An 18385-nucleotide genomic window follows, 5' to 3' on the forward strand; every position below is an offset into this window, starting at 1 on the left:
CTGTGCAGCCTGGCCTGACCTCAGAGCCGACCCTGTTGTGAGCAGGAGCTTGGACCAGAGACCCACTGGTGTTTCTCCCAGTCGGAATGATTCTGTGACCCTGTGAATGCCCAGTGTTGGTTGGAGTGTATTAGCTGTGCTCCTGAGGACTGCCTTGTAGTGTAAAACACAGCGGAAGCAGGCCTGATTAGGACATTGGCTTCTGAAATGCACTCCTGACTCCAACTCAGTGCCAAGGTAGATGCACCCTATGCAAAATCTGCTTTTGTTTTTCATTGACAAGGAATCAAATCCTCTCTCTCCCCCTCAAAAAAAAAAAAAAAAAAAAAAAAGAAGTCTTGATGGCATCTTCTGTTGATTGCTGCTCTGTGTTGTTTTTCTTTTGTACTCCTGATTTGAGTCTCCTGCACCTATAAACTTTAGAATCTTTTTGTGTCTTTACCGTTCTTTAGACACTTACATATATTATGCTGTCTGGCGTACTCCTCTTCTATGGCATTATGTCAATCTCCCGCTTTCATAGCTGTCTTTTCAGTGCTGTGTTGTAAATCCCTTGAGCAGGAACTTTGCTGCTATATTGGCTTAAGCCTGTGGCTGTAGTTAAGACACTGTCTTTTCATCTACCATAGAATTTTTCTATCTAAAATTTTCTGGACTATCCAATTTAAAAGCTGCTTTATCCTGCTTTGTAATATCTGGTGTGTTACTTTCTAGCTCTGTTCTCTTTCACTTTTTCAGCGTTAAAGTTTGAAAAGGATTACAGTTTTAGCAGAAAAATGAGAGAACCCCAATGGTGACCGCAAAGAGCGAAGAATGCACAACTAAACCATTTAAAAACAGAGTGGGTGAAAGTGGAAGACTTAAGTAAAATCATTAGAAAAGCATAAGTAAAAATGATCAGAAATGAATACAAATTTGACTTGGAAGAGAAGGAATCGTGAGATGGATGGCCATGTTATGACCATGAGGTCATGATGCTTAGGTCTAGCTTGTTGGAGAGCAGACTGCCTGTGTCCGTACCAGACGGTACTTGGTCCTGGTGGCTTCTTTTGCCCCATATGATGCCCTTGTGGCCTTAAATGTAATTATTATTTTTTATTGCTTTTTCTTACTTTAACAAACCTGAAATAAGACAGCTGTGTTGTATCTATCTACAGCGGTGGGGTTTTTGTTTTGTTTAATAGCATGCATTGAAGGCCCTGGCATGCAGCTCTGAGTGTATTGAAGTGTTTGTACCCGACAGCTTTGCACGCAGCGTTGGAGAACTGTACAAAGCAGAGACACACAAACCTCATGCAGTTTTGTCCCTGTCTTTTGTGGGGGGATGAACTCTATCTGTTTAGTTTTGATTTGGAGAGAAGAGGTTAACTTACTTATAAAGAGAGTTTGAAAGTAAGCTAGCACTTCTGTAGTTTGGGCAATTGGGAAAATAGAAGATAGCACATACCAGACAAATGGCTCAAAAGAAACTGAATTTAGACACCGATTTTGAAAATCTTGGCAGCTGTGTTCTCCTTTTCCCAGGTCTGCACTCCAACACACTGCTTTTTCTAACAGCTTTGTGTGGTACCTACCAATGCTTTGGTAGCATCATCATGGTGATACGGCACCAGGACTGCTGGAGCTGTAGCTTTCTCCTTACTCCCACGAGTGAGCTGAAATGTGACTGATCTTCAGCCTTCTCTGTGCTGAGACGTTGCCCCTGGACTGATGTTAAAGTAATGTCCCCTTTTATGTGGACTCAGTTCTAAATGTGCTGACGCTAGGAATGGCCTGTATTGCTCAAAGAAACTGAGCGCTGTATTCCAGAAAGATTTTTATGCTAGCATAAAAAAGTTTCAACACCAATGTCATCAGCATCACTAAGACCAAAGAAAAAGAGGGAGCGGTGTGCTTTTTTAAGGGACATGTGCCCTCACCTGAATTTCTGTCCTTACCTCATGAAATAGATAATTTAAAGGATGTTCAGTTGCAAGGACCTGACAGGGTCTAAAGTAGATATAATCCTTCAGTTGGTTTAAAAATAAACCAATCCCGCTAAGAACAACAACAACCAAAAAAGCAGCAATAAATGTCAATTGAATTAAATATCTTGGCCACTTTTGTATGCTCAGAAATCTGGCAAGCAGCTTTGAATGGATTTTATCATTGCGTTTTGTTCATTTTCCCATAGCAGAACCCCTTTGGTGGAGGGAACTTAATGTTATGGTTTCTGAATTGATGCAATTACTAAGCAAATGCTATTGTAGAGTGTTAATAATGGAGATACAAAAGCTAGGGAGAACACGTTTTAGCTTTCAGTCCCCAGTTGCTTTAGCAATTCTGAAGTTAGGAAAAGTATCATTTTAGTTTGTTAAATGGATTGGATTTCGTATTAAGCCACTGAGAAATAAGAACAGTTGGATCTCTTGGTGCCATTTAACTACCTTGTTTTAGAGACAAATACTAACTTTGTCAAAATACTTAGCTGCATCATTCCTTTAAGAGTAACAAGTCTCGGTGAAGATAAAAGGTGAGGTTGAATCATTCTTGTAGTTTTATTTCCTTTAAGAGCAAGAAGAATGAATAATATCTCAATCAGATCTTTTTATTTATCATTTTTCATCAGCAACACGTAGGGTGAATACCACCAGTATAGCACGCGTGTATTAAAAATATCTAGGTGGCTCAACTTTAATCTCAAAATACTAAAAGAAAAAAAAACAACAGGAGTTTGCTTTAAAACTGTGCATCTTTTTTGTTTTAGGAGAAAAGGCTAAAAGAAAAAGCAGCAAGGAGAGAAGCCAGGAATAAGAATGCACAGGTAAGGATTTTCGTGGTTTTGATCAAGCTACTGATTGTGGGTTTGAAACTGTTTTTTAATTATTTCATTCTTTCTTTAATAAGCAATGTTGTGATTAATGACTCTTTAAAGGCGTTTTCTGTTTGCATGCCTTTTCTTACTCCCTTCCTCTGATGTGGTTATAATGACTTGCTGTGGAAGGATACTGAGAAAGCGTGAATATGTGTGTGTATGTATATGTGGGGGTGTGTATAAATATATAAAATGTATGGAAGCCTTTTGGAATTGCAGCCTCTTTATTCTGTATATCAAGTGAGTTGCAATTCAGCTGCAGTGCTGATGCAATTTTTCTTTTCTCTGAATACTTGGTCACGTTTATAACTTGCAGGCAGTAAGATTTTTTTTTTTGGGGGTGGTGGTGTCAAATCTCATTTAAACCTGTTTCTGCTGAACCTTTTCTTTAAACAGCAAGTATTCACATTGAAGTTTGTTCCTTCCCCTTGTTAGACCCACAAATAAAACCTCTGCTATCCTTTTCTTTATATGTACGTTACTAATTTCCTAGAGGCTGTTCTAGTTTTTCATATTGCTTGGTTTGTAATAAACTGACATTTCATTCAGCTGCAATGATTTTCCAGAATACGGACAGAGTAATGTGTGTCATTTCTCACGCTGCATCTCCTTATGCTACACATGAATAGTTACGGTTTGTTCTTGGCAGTTAGAAAATATCTTACTCCCTTGAGAAAATCGGTAATGTTCTTTGTCCGATTTTTGCAAGCTGGCCATGTGCTGGGAGGCTTAAGTATAGGAAGATGATTCATTCTGTAGTTCTGAAGTGGAAAGTAATTACAGTTTAAGATGAAAAGCCTAGTTATACTAAGTATTAAGTGTGATTCCGTCTTCAGAGATGGCAAGCTATGAGAGCTGTTGGCATCGTGACTCCCCAATCAAGCAATAGAAATTTTCTGCATGTAATTGAATGTATAGAAATGCATACTTTTTAATGTATTGAGCAAGCATTTTAGGAAAATTATGGAATGAATGATTAACAAACAATATAGGGAGAAAACATTGATCAAATCAGGCTGTATCGCATTTGTAAATGCTGCTTGTTAATTTTGCCTCTTTTTAAGGAATTAAAAAAACCCCCAATGTCATGTTATTCAGCAGCTGGAGAAATAAAGCCATTCCTTTCAAAAGGATTGGCTTGCTGAGGTACTTCTCCTATCCTATTCTTTGCCAAGCAAATGAATCTCTCTGTCCTGTTGGAAAACGAATGAAGCTGAGCTCTATCTGGCCGTGTGGGGGGTGTGTGTCCATGGGTACAGTATGGATTAAATGTGGAGCCTCACCTCCAAAACTGCATAAGATAAAACCACAATTTGGTGCACCTCTGCCTCTCTTCTGTGCAACACTTGGCACTTGGAAAGCTGATTTACTAGTCCTGGTCTAGTGTGAGATTGGCATATGCTTTCTGTGAGAGTACCAACTGTGCAAACCTGCTATTACTTTGACTTAATTTTATTCTGAAAGCGCTTGGCTCACTGTCTGCAAGAAGGTGCAAGCCTCAGGAGCTGACATGTCTCCTCGATGAAAACTGTTGGACTTTTTCTCTTGTTTAGAGGCTATTTTTGCCAGAACTGTGTGCAGCCGAGTCCTGTCATTTTCAGTGGGGCTCATTTCAGGGAAAATGCTTATGCTGGGAAAGGCTGCCAGCTTTGGAGCTGGGCCGTTCATGCTTGGAAGTGGAAGGGAGCAGTAGATGGTAGATAAAGGTGGCAGTTTCCGTCTGCTGGGTGTCTGAGGAATTAATTAAGAACACTCCTTGCTTCACAGAATCTTAGAGATGAAGCCCCAGTAGCTGAAGCTTTCCATAGTCCGTGTGGGATATGACTCAAGCAGCTCCTAGGAGACACCCAGGGGGAAAAAAAAAAAAGGAGAAAAGAGTAAAACACAGAAACTATTGAAACAGAAACTAGTTTAGAAAATATATGCTGCCTAAATCAGGAGTTCAAAAACATTTGCATTTTCACTAGTGCTTTCAGAATATGGCTTCTGACCCACTTACTCTGCCATACACAAGTCCTTTGGCAATTAATAGCGTTTTCTTAAAAGTGAAAGCAATAGGGAGAATGAAAAAAGCAGAAAAGGTATTTTTAGCTATATTAATGCAGTTTAGCAGCTGGAGAAAAGGGCTAGATCAACAATTATGAGCAGCCAGTCACTTCAAAGCAGCTGTGGTCATAATTTGTTGTTCCATGTCTACCTGCTTTATTCCTCTTGTTTGTTTTATTAACTGTGTCTTTCACATTATAAACTGCTTGGGTTACAGAGTATTACTTATTATCTTTCACTAGTATGCAGCCCACCGGGTCTGACGTGACCAAAATGGCAATTTACTTTCCCATTTTAAACATTAAATAATAATTCATCAATTATGACTTTTGCATCTCTGCTTTAGTATAATTCTTGTTGTCCTGTTGTTGGTTGTGCCCTGTTGCTGACTGGACAGAGCCTGGCATGTTATTCTCAATGTATGCTGTTTTTTTCAAAAATGAAAAGGGAATTCATTTGGAACTAAAACTTCATGGTTTACAGTGTATTTATTTTCACCCTTTAAACCATACACTTGTGGGATTTAATCTTAGTCTTAATTTAATGTTAGATTCTTGGATTGTGATACTCTTAGTTTTAGGATGTGTCTGTCCTGTACATGTTCATCCCTTTCGTGTGCCAGGAATCTTGACTTCTTGACATTTTTCATGTACTCTACCTATAATTTTTTAACTCATGGCCTACCCTTTTTAATAGCAGCTTTCCTTCAGTTTTATACCCCCATGTTGTTTTGGGGAGGAGGGGGAGTATCTCCTTTTTTTTTTTTTTTTCCTTTCCTTTCAAAGTTTTAATGCCTTGCATGAGTCCAGTTTTTTGTCTGTATGCCAACAAAAAGGAAAGATCACAGGAGAGATGGGCCTCCTGCTTTTTCTTCTGGTGTCACAGGAGCAATTGCAGGGAAGGTTTTGCTCAGCCTTTGCTGCGCTGGGACGGGGCAGGCTCCCTGCAGCTGGAATTGAACAACCAAATTCTGGCACGCTCTGCTGAATGTGCTTGAGCAGGGGATTAGATGAGTAGGTAGCTGCAGTGTTATTGACTCCACCTTGGATAAATCCCCATGCAATAAATAAACTGGGTAAGAAGTGAGGGCTCTTAAAGGATGCTTTGGAGAAAGTATTTCTTGGAATTTATGACCATTAATTAAATTGGAGTGCAAAAGGCTGTGAAAACAGGTAAAAGAAGTTTTCTCTTATATTCCTATTGAAGAAAAACTGGAAACTTAGGTTTTGGGGGATTTTTTTGTCATCAGATATTTAATTGTCTCCCAGTTTAGGAGAATTCAATGAGATATTTACAAATGCAGTATTTTAAGATGAAAAAGGCAGAAATTTTGTCCTCACTCAGTACTGATAAAATTGCAGTCCTTCAAGCCCTCAAACAAATTTTGACACTATTTACTTGAAGATGGTCTAGAGAAAATTAGGCAACCATGTTGTCTTTTGACCAAGAAGTAAAGCGTTGTGCAGAAGCAGCAGCAACATGGACGGCTACTCCGAGGCAGTAGCTGGGTGTTACTTGGTGAAGCCAGCCCCTGGCCTCAAGCAGGACATCCTGGCGCCGTGTAGTGCTCCACTCTTGACTTTGCTCTTTTACTTCTAGTAATCTATCACATACTAATTTCTTAGTATACATAAAGGACTTTTATTTTAGGTTTCAACCAGTATTTAAAGGTCCTTGCTCTGCAAGCAACTGTTAGCTGCAATGAAGCTAAACAGGACTGTATTTCTCCTTTAGTGAGTTTAGTGTTTTGCTATCCTGATGCCTTAGAGCAATATTGATGTATTAAGAATTATGAAGTGAGGAAGGTTTTGGTTTCTTTTAAAGAAAATTATTTTTGTAGGAAAGACATTTTCCAGAAGCAGCTGAACAGGTCTGTGGGTCAAGGTGGGGGAGCAGAGCAGGAGTCAGGAGAAGGTGCTGTTTCCTGCCCCAGCACTGACCTGCGTTGTGATCCTCAGCTATCAGCTCCCAACATCATGCAAGAAATGATAACTACCCCCTTAAAGAAGGCATCAGTATCTGCTAGGAATAGTTCAGACAGCATCTGTAAGCAGTGCCAGGAGGTAAAACTTGCTCAGTCATGACGATCTGGTGCATCAATTCAGCCATTGGCAATCCTGTAACAGTTACACCATGCTGGTGTCCAAAGCAAAACAGAAAAACCTGAAAAAGGACTGACTAGCAGACCAGAGGCTGTTTATCCAAGGTTCGTAAGAAAAATGTAGCCTGCTGAAAACCTAGGGAAATCCAGCTTGAACACATACTCCTTAGTGAGAAGGTTTTTCTGTTTTAGAAAAGAATGAAGAGGACAAATCATTGCAATAAAGTTGAGGATGGGGTTTACTATCAGGCTGGAAAACAGACCTCTTCTGAGAGAGATCCAAGCACTCAGTAGTCAGAGACACTTTTTCATAGGAATGAATTCTTGCTGAATAATTGTAGAGCATTAAAAGATCAACAGCAACAGCAGGATAATAAGTATGCTTTAACTTTTCTCATGTCCTGTCTTTCTCCCCTGCTCTCTCCCCAACATATTTTGCTATTCCCAGAAGTATTAGTATTTGTGTATGAAATTTTACATATTTTAAAAAATATATACTTGATTTACTTTATGTATATAATTTAAGATTTTCACAGAGTCACAGTGAAGTTAGGAATCTTTCTACTCTGTTATGAAGTGATTTATGTGAGCACATCTACAAAATACACCTGGGTGAGCAGGAGGCACGTACTTAAAGATATGACAGATTCAGGCATTGATACCCACCTGTATCGCGATACATATATGCAAGGTATAAACCTCAATGTAGCATTCTGTTTTCTGCACCTTGTGCCATGCTCTGTTGAGATATTAACCAGAAAAATACTTAACACCATTTTCTTTTCATCTCCAGTACCCTCCATGGGATTTGAGATACACTTCATGAAGGTGTGGCAAAATTCAAACAAGAAAGGGACAGAGTCAGATCTCTTGGGTAGCTATTGCTAATAATCCACTGGGAGAATTATAATCTTTAAAATATGATGAAAATTCTGCATCCACTGTGTATTGTTCCTGTGGTTACTGGAACTGACTTCTATTACCTGACAGCTCTGCTTCAGCCTTGAATTTCCTTTTCCTTGAGATCTAGCCCATGACCTGGTGTTTAGGCTGGAGGCTCTAGATCCAGTGTAGATGTAAACAGTAATTTCAGTGTGGAAAGGGGTTTACAGGAGTGAAGGAGGAACTTGGTCTGTGCGTCCTGTGAATACTGGTTCCCAAATCCCTTTGATCAGTTTATCAGTAAGTGTTCTTGGGAAAGTCTCATGGGATGCCCTGCATACTGATGGTTAATGGTGAATGTGCTTTGGTTCTGGATCACCTCTCATGACCCTCTCATGGATGGTGTTGAGGAGCCATTGCTTTAGCTCCCTGCGATTTCTGGAGCTGGAACAGGGTTTCAGGGCTAGATTCTTCTGGTGGTCTGGAGGATAGAGATGGTTTATTTTGTTCGTAGAAGGCCTCAGGAGAGGGTTTTGTTGTCCTGACAAGGCCTCAGGACAGACTACATCTTGTCACTGCTGCTTGATAGTTGCAAAGGTCTTAAAGTTGTTCTTCATCAATAATTATTCTTGATTCTGCAAACCACAAAGAACAGCAAAAAATGAAGCAATGATACTTCCGTTCAGCTACAGAATCTTCCAGTATCTCTTGTGTGGGGAGCTTACAACTGAAATTACCACATGAATTAGATCCCTTTTGTTTAACCTACTAATTTAGTAATTTCAAACAGATTTCTTAAGGCAGAATCATGATTTCAAGTTCAAGTTGTTAAATGGAAAATAAATCACTGATTCTGAACTACTTGTATTCTGAAATATTTTTAAAATCAACATATTCTACAATATTTAAGTTAATATTTGAAAATGGGTATTACATGCCTGTATGGAAATGTTACTTGTATTTTGCTTTTTGAAAATAACATGTTGATGATTCCAGTTAATATAACACTTAAATTGCTTTAAGTAAAGCTGTAATAAGTCATGCCTTTTCTGTAATTAAGAAAGTATATGATTAAACAAATTTTTCTGTGTCATAACCCTGAACAAGTAACAATGATTCTGATGGATTGGTTTGCCAATTATGCACGCTTCTGTGAACCTTTTCATTGCAGCCACCAGCACACTGGAGGTTTTAAATATATTTATCAGATTGACCATTTAAACTAATTGGCCATAGCCATAGCAATTGAATTTTGTGAGTATAATATTCACAACTGTTATTTTTAATCATATGTGGTATGTGATGACAGTCTGCTGCTCTACATGCAGTAAGCTGATGATTTACCAGTCGCTGAGGTGATTTCTTCATAGTCCTGGCAGAAGCATAGATTAGGGGGGCTGTGGACTTTGCACATGCCCTCTTGTCCCCTGAAGGTCTGCTGGGATGAGGTGGATGCACAGTGGATCAACACAAATGCATCTTCATTACAGCGTCTGACATATGTATACTCTGTGCTTTGTTTTGTGTTTGCTTTCAGATTTATGGTAAAGAGAGGAAAGTTCTTTTTTCTTTAAACTTTTGTTGTTTTTCTTATTTTTTGGGATTGCAGTTCTAGGGGAGCTTTTGAGGAAAGATGTAATAGGGATTTGTAAGAGCAGAGGAGCGGGATTTCTGGTACGTTAGGGAGCACAAAGGTTATTGCCTTACTTGGTTGCAAATGATTTTCTTAAATTTCTAGGGCAATACTGAAGGAAATTCTCCAGTAGCTAGGTTAAACTCCAGGAAGATTACACTGTTTAATTCCTTATTCTTTAGGGAACTTTTTGTTTCTAGAACATCCATGTAAGTTTGATAGCATTGGAACAGGAGCTTTGGAGCCATCTTAGACTTCCACTGCTGACCTTCAGAGCTTTCAACATGTTAAAGACTAAACATTTTTGTTTATTTCAGAATCAACAATATTTTGGCATTGGGGGGAAAAAAAACTCAGGTTTTTTTTTAATTAAAGACTTAGGCTACCAAAATTGCAAGATTGCGAACTGAAATAAGTATGTGCCAACATATATGCATTTCTCTCTTCCTCTTGAATTACGTGGGTTTTGTTATCGCTTATTTGGATTGTATAGTTACGAATAACTCTTGGTAGTTGTAGAATTAAGGAGTGCTTTGGCACCGTTCCCCCCAGGCTCTGGAAAGGCAATCAGCAAATAACTGAGTGGCTACTTGAGTCACTGCTTGAGCTCTGTCTCTCCTTTGAACAAGGGAGGTATATATTATTCCGCTTCATTTTTCCTCTTTGCCTGTCCCTGTGGATATTAAGAGCAGGATTCCACCATCAGGTTCCTCCCTGCATATGGCAGCATGGTGGAGCACAGGGAAAGCAATACGAGAGCTCTGTTAGTCTTGCACAGATGCCTTTCAGAGGCTAATGATTAAGCCCCAGTAGCTAAGGTTATATACATTTTTCTGTTTGAACACACACTTCATCAATTCAGGCAACATATTTCAGTTCAATACATGTATCTAGAAAAACAGTAGGTATGCAAGAAACAAGACAAGAACTCTTTGTGCATTACAAAGTGCAAAGACCTTCCCACCTGGGCTTCAGATTTCCATTTCAGCATTGATTGAATGTTTTCATGCTAACTACATAACAGCATATTCTGTAAACTTAAATAGGGGAAGAAGAGAGCACTGGGACTTTGTGATCTGTCAATATGTAAACATTTCATTTTTGAATATGCTGTCTTGTAAAGGTGGCAAGTGTAAAATTTAAACATAACTAGCCACTTCAATGTAGTTTGGAATTTATATGTAAATTAGCAGCATCTTTTCTTCTCGGCTTCCAAAATTTTTTGTTCACTTTCTTCACTGATTTGATGCCGTCCTCAACAGTCCCAGTCTGAGCAGAACACAAATGGTCACTTTGCCCCTGCCTGACTCTGGCCAAGAAATAAGAGGCAATGGACAGTGCTCGAGCAGCATATCCACCCATATGAAAAGAAGGGGAAAAAAAAAAAGAGAAAAAGGAAAAAAAAAAAAAGCTGTTCTAAAGTGTTATAAACCATCCTTTAGGCATTTTCTTCTTAGTAAACAGACCACTATATAAAGTTAATTATAATGACACTTCATTTGTTCATCTGCTCTATGCTACCAGTTAATAGTGTCTAGTAACTAATTTAAAGCTGTTATACCAAGCTCATTTGCTGTGTTCCATATACGTTTTGAGCAGCAAATCAAGTTGTTTATTAGTGTGGTGTTCTTGTTACCTTTGCCTCACCACAGTCCTTTGATGCCTTAACCAACACAGTACAATAGAATTGCCTGGAACTGAACTTTTGGAGATCTTAACCCTCTTTTCTGCCTCTACCCTCAATCCTGAAGATATGGGAGACACCAAACAATCCAGAAGTAATGATCGGAGGCTTGCAGCAGCTTTCACACAAAGCTTTTTTTTAGGAAGTGGAAATTCTTTCTGGATTGGTTGGTCTTTTTCTGTTCTGTTGTGAAAAGCACGTGTATTCACATGCCTCAATTCTGTCTGTATAAATGTTATGGAGATGGTTGCATTTCTCAAGTAAGCTGTATCAGACTGTTCAAACTTGTTTATTTTGCATCTTGATTTGTTCTGGTATGACTCTGAGCCACTTCCCAGCTTTCCTTATGTGTTTGAAACTTTCTTAGATTATAGACTTCAGATGCAGGGACTCTTACTTTGCTGCATACCTCAGGTATGAGCTTCTTAAGAATGAGTTAATTGGCTGAGGAGCAGGAGTAACCTTTCAGATGTGTTTTGATGATGCTGACATGCAGTAAGGAATCGTAGTTAGTTTTAAATTAAGCAGCTCTGTTTTCTCAGCATCCTGTCTGTTTATATTCTTGGAATGTGTTGCTTGCAGTATTGTACGTAGTTTGCTATAGTTACTCTCAGCAGTTGTAATTGCTACTAGTGATGAAAATTGATTTGTGCAATCAGAAAACCATTATCTGTGTTCTGACTGATAATGCTGCAGTTGCCAACACTTTAAAATTCTTCTGATGGCTGTTTTTTCAGAATACTCCAGGGTCATGCAGTCACCAGGAATCCAGCTGCTTTATGCTGAATCTTACGTGAGCATTAAAAGAAAAGGAAAAAGCTCTTAATGACTCTCTCAATATATTTTTTTTCCCAGAGAGTTTTTAAAGATTTAGTGTTTTGTCAGAGTCCTCCTTTGCCAGATATACTACATTAGGAGGAGTGCACTATCCCATGTTTACCACAGCATGCAGTGTTTGTAATAGGTTTTCTGTTCTTTAACACTATCAGCTGCATTGATAAACCAAACAGTTTGTAATTAGGAAATGCCAAACTAGTAACTAACACATATGGTTATTTAACAGACTGCATGGGGAGTCTGGTAAGCCCCATACTTCCCCCAAATGGAGCACTATCTTCTATTTGGAGGAGTCCATTAGGACCTGTGTCTTCCTGTGTTGGCTCCAGGTCTCCCTCAAGGTTTCTTTTCCTTAAGGCAATGCACAATTTTTATTTTTCTATTTTTCCTCCATTTAATGTTTCCTTTCCCTTTTCCACTCTCCCCCACCCCCCGCCCCGGTATTCTATGAAATTTTTTTTTTAGGATTTCTAGGTTTCTTATCTCTTGCTATTTCCTCATTCCCTTTCCTGTTTCTTCTGAAGGAGCTAAATTCAAGCTGCTACTGCTTCTATTTGCTTAGTTTCTGCCTTGTGGAACCTAAGAGCAGAAGCAATTGGGAGTGGCATGGAGAAAGGCAATAGCATCATCTGGGAGCAAAGCCTTAGGAAATGTGCTTAGTATTTTTAGGGAAAAGTTCTGTGTGTGGTTTTTTTTTGTTTGTTTTGTTTTCTTCTTTCTGTACTGTCTCATATTTTCCTGACATTCCTTCAAATAAATACATACTGGTTATATTTTGCTGGGCTGGGCAGTTCCAGTACTGCTGGATAAATGATTTTTCCAGTCCCACCATTCCTTCATTGTAGGGAGAGCTTCCATTACTCCTTGCACACATTTATCTTCTCACAAGAAACCTTGTAGTAAAAGAGCATCAGTAAGGGTTCAAAGCTAATTACTTGTAAGCTAAGAAAAGCCGGAGTTAAAGTTGTCAGTGCTTGTCCCTTGCTGTATAAATATAGTGATGCAGATTAGGAGAGATGACTGTTTCTCCCTGTCTGCTCATTTGCACTTCCAGCTGAGCCAGATCCTCAACTCAGAGTTTGCTTAGTGTGTAGTAAGGAGTGGAGGAGACTGTACATTTTCCAGCTATTCAGTGTTTTCATTTGCTTATGGTGTAAGTGCTATCCATTAGATAAATGGATTAAAAATCCTTTGACAAACAAACAAGTACACATAAACTGTGAGCTGGGCTGTTGCTAACATCCTTCTAGCATTTACTGATTTTTTTTAATTATTTTTTTTTTCCAAACTTTTGTGTCTTTTGACTGTATTTCCCAGAGTACTCAGGTTTCATTCTTTGCTAACATTTGTTTTGTGAAGAGGAGTTGGATCCAGGAAACCCGAGTTCTTTTCTGGACTAGAAATTGTGATATGTAAATTGTCTTTTAGACTGTGCTAGAACTAGCATGGACTCACATGGTGCTTGGTTTGTTTGTTGTTTTTTGGTTGTGGTGGTTTTTTTTTTTTTTAAGTTTTCTCTGGGAGTTATAAATCCAGGGAGCTTCAGTGTAGTTGAGGAACTATGTGCTGTTCTGGTCCCCCTCAGCTTAGAAAGGATGTAGTAGAAAGAGGTCCAGAAAACATGAGGAAAAACTCAAAAAAGCCTGATGTTAATAGAGAAGGAAGACAAGTGAGGGGAGATACCAAGACATTTCCTAACAGATTGAAGTAAGAAAGTACAGCGCTCTATTCTTCATAGGGAAGAGTCCCCCAAGTACAGTTCCTTCTGAAATCAAGCTTATGCTGCACTGCATGACAGCGTGGATTTGGCCCAACGAAAGGATTGAGCTCAGTTTCCTCTCTCTCTCCCTCCCCACCCCCACCCCGTGCAGATGCCATTAAAAACTGGCAGAATGTGTGCATGAAGCTGGACACGGAGAACATGGAGCACTAGGGTGCTGTTCTCAAAGCTTGTGCTTAAATGTAAGAGCTGCTAATCAAAGGCCATGAAAGGTTGGTTTGCAAACGCTTTGTTTGCCAAATGTTTGAGATTGGGCTTCTTAACTTGGTTCTTTAATCTCCTTAGTATCATTTCTATCCTTGTTGTCATTGGGAAGTGCAGTTTGCTGTGTTGTAACAGCTGAGAACTGCGACTTGTGTATGAATTAATGTGCAGTTGGGGTGACTGTGCACACTCCTAACTCTACACACAGGTCTTGCAAAAGCATGTTGTGGCATTCCTACCCATCCTTTTTCAAGGTGCCTGAAATTCCCCGAGATCTGGAAATAAGTTTGCTTTGTGGTAACTCCTTAGATGCCCAGATGTTAGTGGTGATTTCCATTTCATAGATAATCACAGTCTGCCTTGCCGTTTGCACGGTATTTGCCTGTAGTCTCATTTCCTCTTCCTTTTTTTTGTTCGGTACTTGATTTTTCACTTGTCTTCAAACTTCCATTTTAGTGAGGAAGGGAGAAATTAGTGTCTTCCCATATAAGATTTTCTAAATTACTACTACAGAATTGAACTGTATCTGTAATAATCTGAGACATTTTTGTTCTTACATTGTTTTACATGTAGAGCAACAGCTGGGAAGGGGACCTTGTAGTTACAGGGTTTTGTACTTGTTCTGGGCTTCTCTTGTGCAGAACTTTCCAACCATTGGCTGTGTGATGGTAGATATCAAATATAGTCAACTGACCCTTTAGACTAATGAGAGGTCACCAAGTGCCCTTCTGTTTGTGACATGGGAGAAAAAACGGTCCCATATTTTCAAAAACAGGTTACTGCACTTTCACAGTACATTGACACTGATCTTCCTCTTGCTTTGTGGAAAATACTTATAAATAAGTAGAATTGCCTTGTAAATAGTTATGCAAAGCAAACACTTACTACTGATAGAAAGGTAGGTTAAGCATTTGTCAGTAAGGAGAAAAATCTCGAAAAGCTGAAAGAGCATTTCTAATCCTATTTGCTACTTGATTTTTCTATGTGTAGTTGTATGGATAGCAACATAGCAGTTTTATGAAGTACTCCATTAACATATGATCTTTAGGTTACTGTTTATGTGGTACTGTATTTCAGTATATTATATCAAAAATCAGTTTTTCAAATGGATGTTCTTAAGGATGAATTGATTTAAAAAATCAGTCAGCAGCATGTAATAGGATTAGACTTGGTTTATACAAGTATATCGCTCTCCTCTGTTCATTCTTGTTGGACAATCTGCCAAAGCTTTGAAATTTTCAGCAGGAGAAATTGTGGGTGGATAAGGGAAGGTGATTGATTAATTGCAGTCACAGTCAACTTACGTTTACATGATTTACAGGAGCGGCTATTTGAGCTGAAAGCTCAAAAAGATCATTAGGCTTCACTTTAAATGGCAATCTCAAACAGTCCATTTTCTTTGATAATTCATGTGCTGTTAAAAATGTCAAAAGTTATTTGCATTTTTATTTCCCATCACCTAATATTCTAGGAGATCACATCTACAAAAGTAGTGCTTAGGGTAATTATCACTGTTCAAGGTATGTACTAACTTAGGAGATGCATAGAGTTTATGAAATTCATTCTTCCCAGGCACTTGTGTGGCAAAATTCTATGAATAATTGTCGGTTTAACCCCAGCCGGCAGCTAAGCACCACGCAGCCGCTCGCTCACTCCCCCCCACCCCTGGGATGGGGGAGAGAATCAGGAAAAAAAAAAACCTCTTGAGTTGAGATAAAGACAGTTTAATAGGACAGAAAGGAATGAAAAACAATGATAATGATAATAATAATATGACAATAGTAATACTAAAAGAATTAAGCTATACAAAGCAAGTGGTGCACAATGCAATTGCTCACCACTCGTTGACCGATGCCCAGTTACTTCCTGAGCTGCGATCCGCCCCTCCCAGCCAGCTCCCCCAGTTTATATACTGGGCATGATGTCATATGGTATGGAATAGCTCTTTGGCCAGTTTGGGTCAGCTGTCCTGCTGGTGTCCCCTCCCAGCTTCTTGTGCCCCTCCAGCCTTCCTGCTGGCTGGGCATGAGAAGCTGAAAAATCCTTGACTTAGTATAAACACTACTTAGCAACAACTAAAAACATCAGTGTGTTATCAACATTATTTTCCTACTAAATCCAAACCACAGCACTATACCAGCTACTAGGAAGAAAATTAACTCTGTCCTAGCTGAAACCAGGACAATAATACAAAAGGTAACCCACTTCTTTGGTTAATATTATTGTATTCTGATTTAATTTTTAAAATCATTCATGTGCTATTGTTGTCATATTTAGTTTAGAAGAACTCTCAAGTTCACTGGTATAATTTTTCTGATACCTGGTTAAGACTTGCCACCATTTCTGTGATGCTATTACCTCTAGAAAGTTTAACTGGAATGAAGTCTAGTTTACCTCAATGAGAAGTGCAAATGGAATAATTATCCCTGAGCTGGTTGGGCCAGTGAAGTATTAGGCAGGAATCATGGTCTGAGCACACAGTAAGAGTGAGTGCTGGGAAGTGGGTTTTTCTCAAAGCAGAGGCTGTAGGTAAATGCATCTTTCCTGGAGTGTAATCTGTCAGACTTTGGTCAGAAGATACTTTATACTGCCAGAGCTTAGTTTTTAGTTTCCTGTGCAACAGCAAGGAAAACTGAATAGATGGATTGAATGATTACATGAATAACACAGATCTGTAGATGCTGGTTAGTCTTAGTTGTACCTTATTTTCAGAGCAATTGCCTGCTTTTGTACAGCACTAGAAAACTGTTCAGGGCTTGGAATAGCTATTTTTGTGCTCTGTTACAGCTACAATGAAGTTAGTGTGTATAAAAGTGAAGATATTTTAAGAAGTAATGTTTGCTCAGTGCTTTCAAAGAAAAGGTACTGGTATAGGTGCTTAGTGCTACCTAAGTGACTGATTTAGCTTTACTGTTAATTATTCTTTTCTGACTAAAGATGATGTCCTTTTAGGTGTAAACACCTAAGTTTGGGGTTCTTTCCAAATTAATTCTGTCCCCTTTGAGGTATGAACATTTTATTGAATCACTTTGTTTGGGAGTTTCAGTTAGGCCGTCAGTCGTGTATTCATCGTATCTATTTTGGACAAATATGCAATACTAGGTTCCCAGCTGAAGTCTGCTCTTCCTTTTTATTTAAGGTAAAATATGAACATGTTAACTATTCATTTGCAGTATCTGAAAATGTTTCCCAATATGCTATGTTAAAAGGTTATTTTGTATAGTTTTGCTTTAAGGAACACTTCTATTTACATATTAGGTTTTCAGTAACATTAAATACTTTTATTGTTACTTCTGACAATATAACTGAACAGTTGCCGAAAATGTAATGGTTCTAGCCGTATCTTGGACCCACAAAGATTATTAGGAGCTTACTAGTCACAATTATGCAGATATTTCACTTCAGTACCTGTTTGCAACGTTCCTTCCTGAACAGCACAGCTTTATACAGTGGCAAAATTACTGTATTGTTATTGTTATACCCAGAAGTAAAAAGCAGCATAAAGAAGGATGCTGTGGCATTAAAGAGGTGAAACAAGTATTGGAAACTGGCTTCACTGAATTAGAAAAAAGAAAAAAGAGCCTTGTTGAATATTTTGGCACTCGGGCGTCTTCCCTTGACTTACATCACAACCTCATTAAAAACAAAATCTTTCGGGTATGATGTGAAGGGCTCTCTAAGAACCTTCTGTCTCTCTCCCTGTAAGCCATTACCAGTCTCGTAGACCTTGGAGAGACTCTAAATGTTATGCCTATTTCAGTGGAACTATCCACAAAGGAATTAGGAAAGCACAACAGCAAAAGTATGAGCAAGTTTAACCGAAATTCAGAGGCTTCACATGGTGGAGGAACTAAGACTTTACAATTTGAGACTAGTTCTCTTGACTGTGAGTAGATCAAGTTGAGGTGTATGTTAGAGTTGACCTGGTATACTTTTTGGTGATTTCTGTGGAGCATCACTATTCATTTCTACCTTTTGAGAGTGATACACAAGAGCAGAAGAAAGAAACCTTTCTTTCCAAACAAGAGAAGGAGCAAGTGGAGGTTGATTTTCCCCAGTAGCTGGAGCAGGAGGAAAAGGAATGCCCGTCCTCCCTCTTTCATTGCTAATTTTTAAATGTCCTTGTGCAGACTTCTGAGATAGGAAGGCTACTGCAGGAAGGGAATTTGCAAGGACATACCTTTTGAGGCTTGATCTGGAGCGATGAAACTGTGCTCTCAAGAACTTTTGGACTTGATGATACTTCAACAACATATGTCAGTGGATTGTGCCATTTGAGATATGCTTCGTTTCTTCTTTCTGTGTTTGAAATTTTCTTTTAGCTCTACAAGAAACATACTGTTGTTTAATTTCTGTTTCTCCCT

The 18385-nt window shown here is 38.8% G+C and overlaps 1 protein-coding gene across 1 annotated transcript in view; it reads left to right on the top strand.

Moving 5' to 3' along the window:
* The window catches only part of DDX10 (DEAD-box helicase 10), a 206914-nt gene that overhangs the window by 144534 nt on the left and 43995 nt on the right, over positions 1 to 18385 (top strand). Inside the window, exon 16 of the mRNA XM_050913612.1 lies at positions 2747 to 2803. Coding sequence (XP_050769569.1) covers positions 2747 to 2803 — 57 coding nt within the window. The remainder of the gene's footprint in view (positions 1 to 2746; positions 2804 to 18385) is intronic.

This window comes from Gymnogyps californianus, chromosome 1, assembly GCF_018139145.2.
Source record: "Gymnogyps californianus isolate 813 chromosome 1, ASM1813914v2, whole genome shotgun sequence".
Lineage (NCBI taxonomy): Eukaryota > Metazoa > Chordata > Aves > Accipitriformes > Cathartidae > Gymnogyps > Gymnogyps californianus.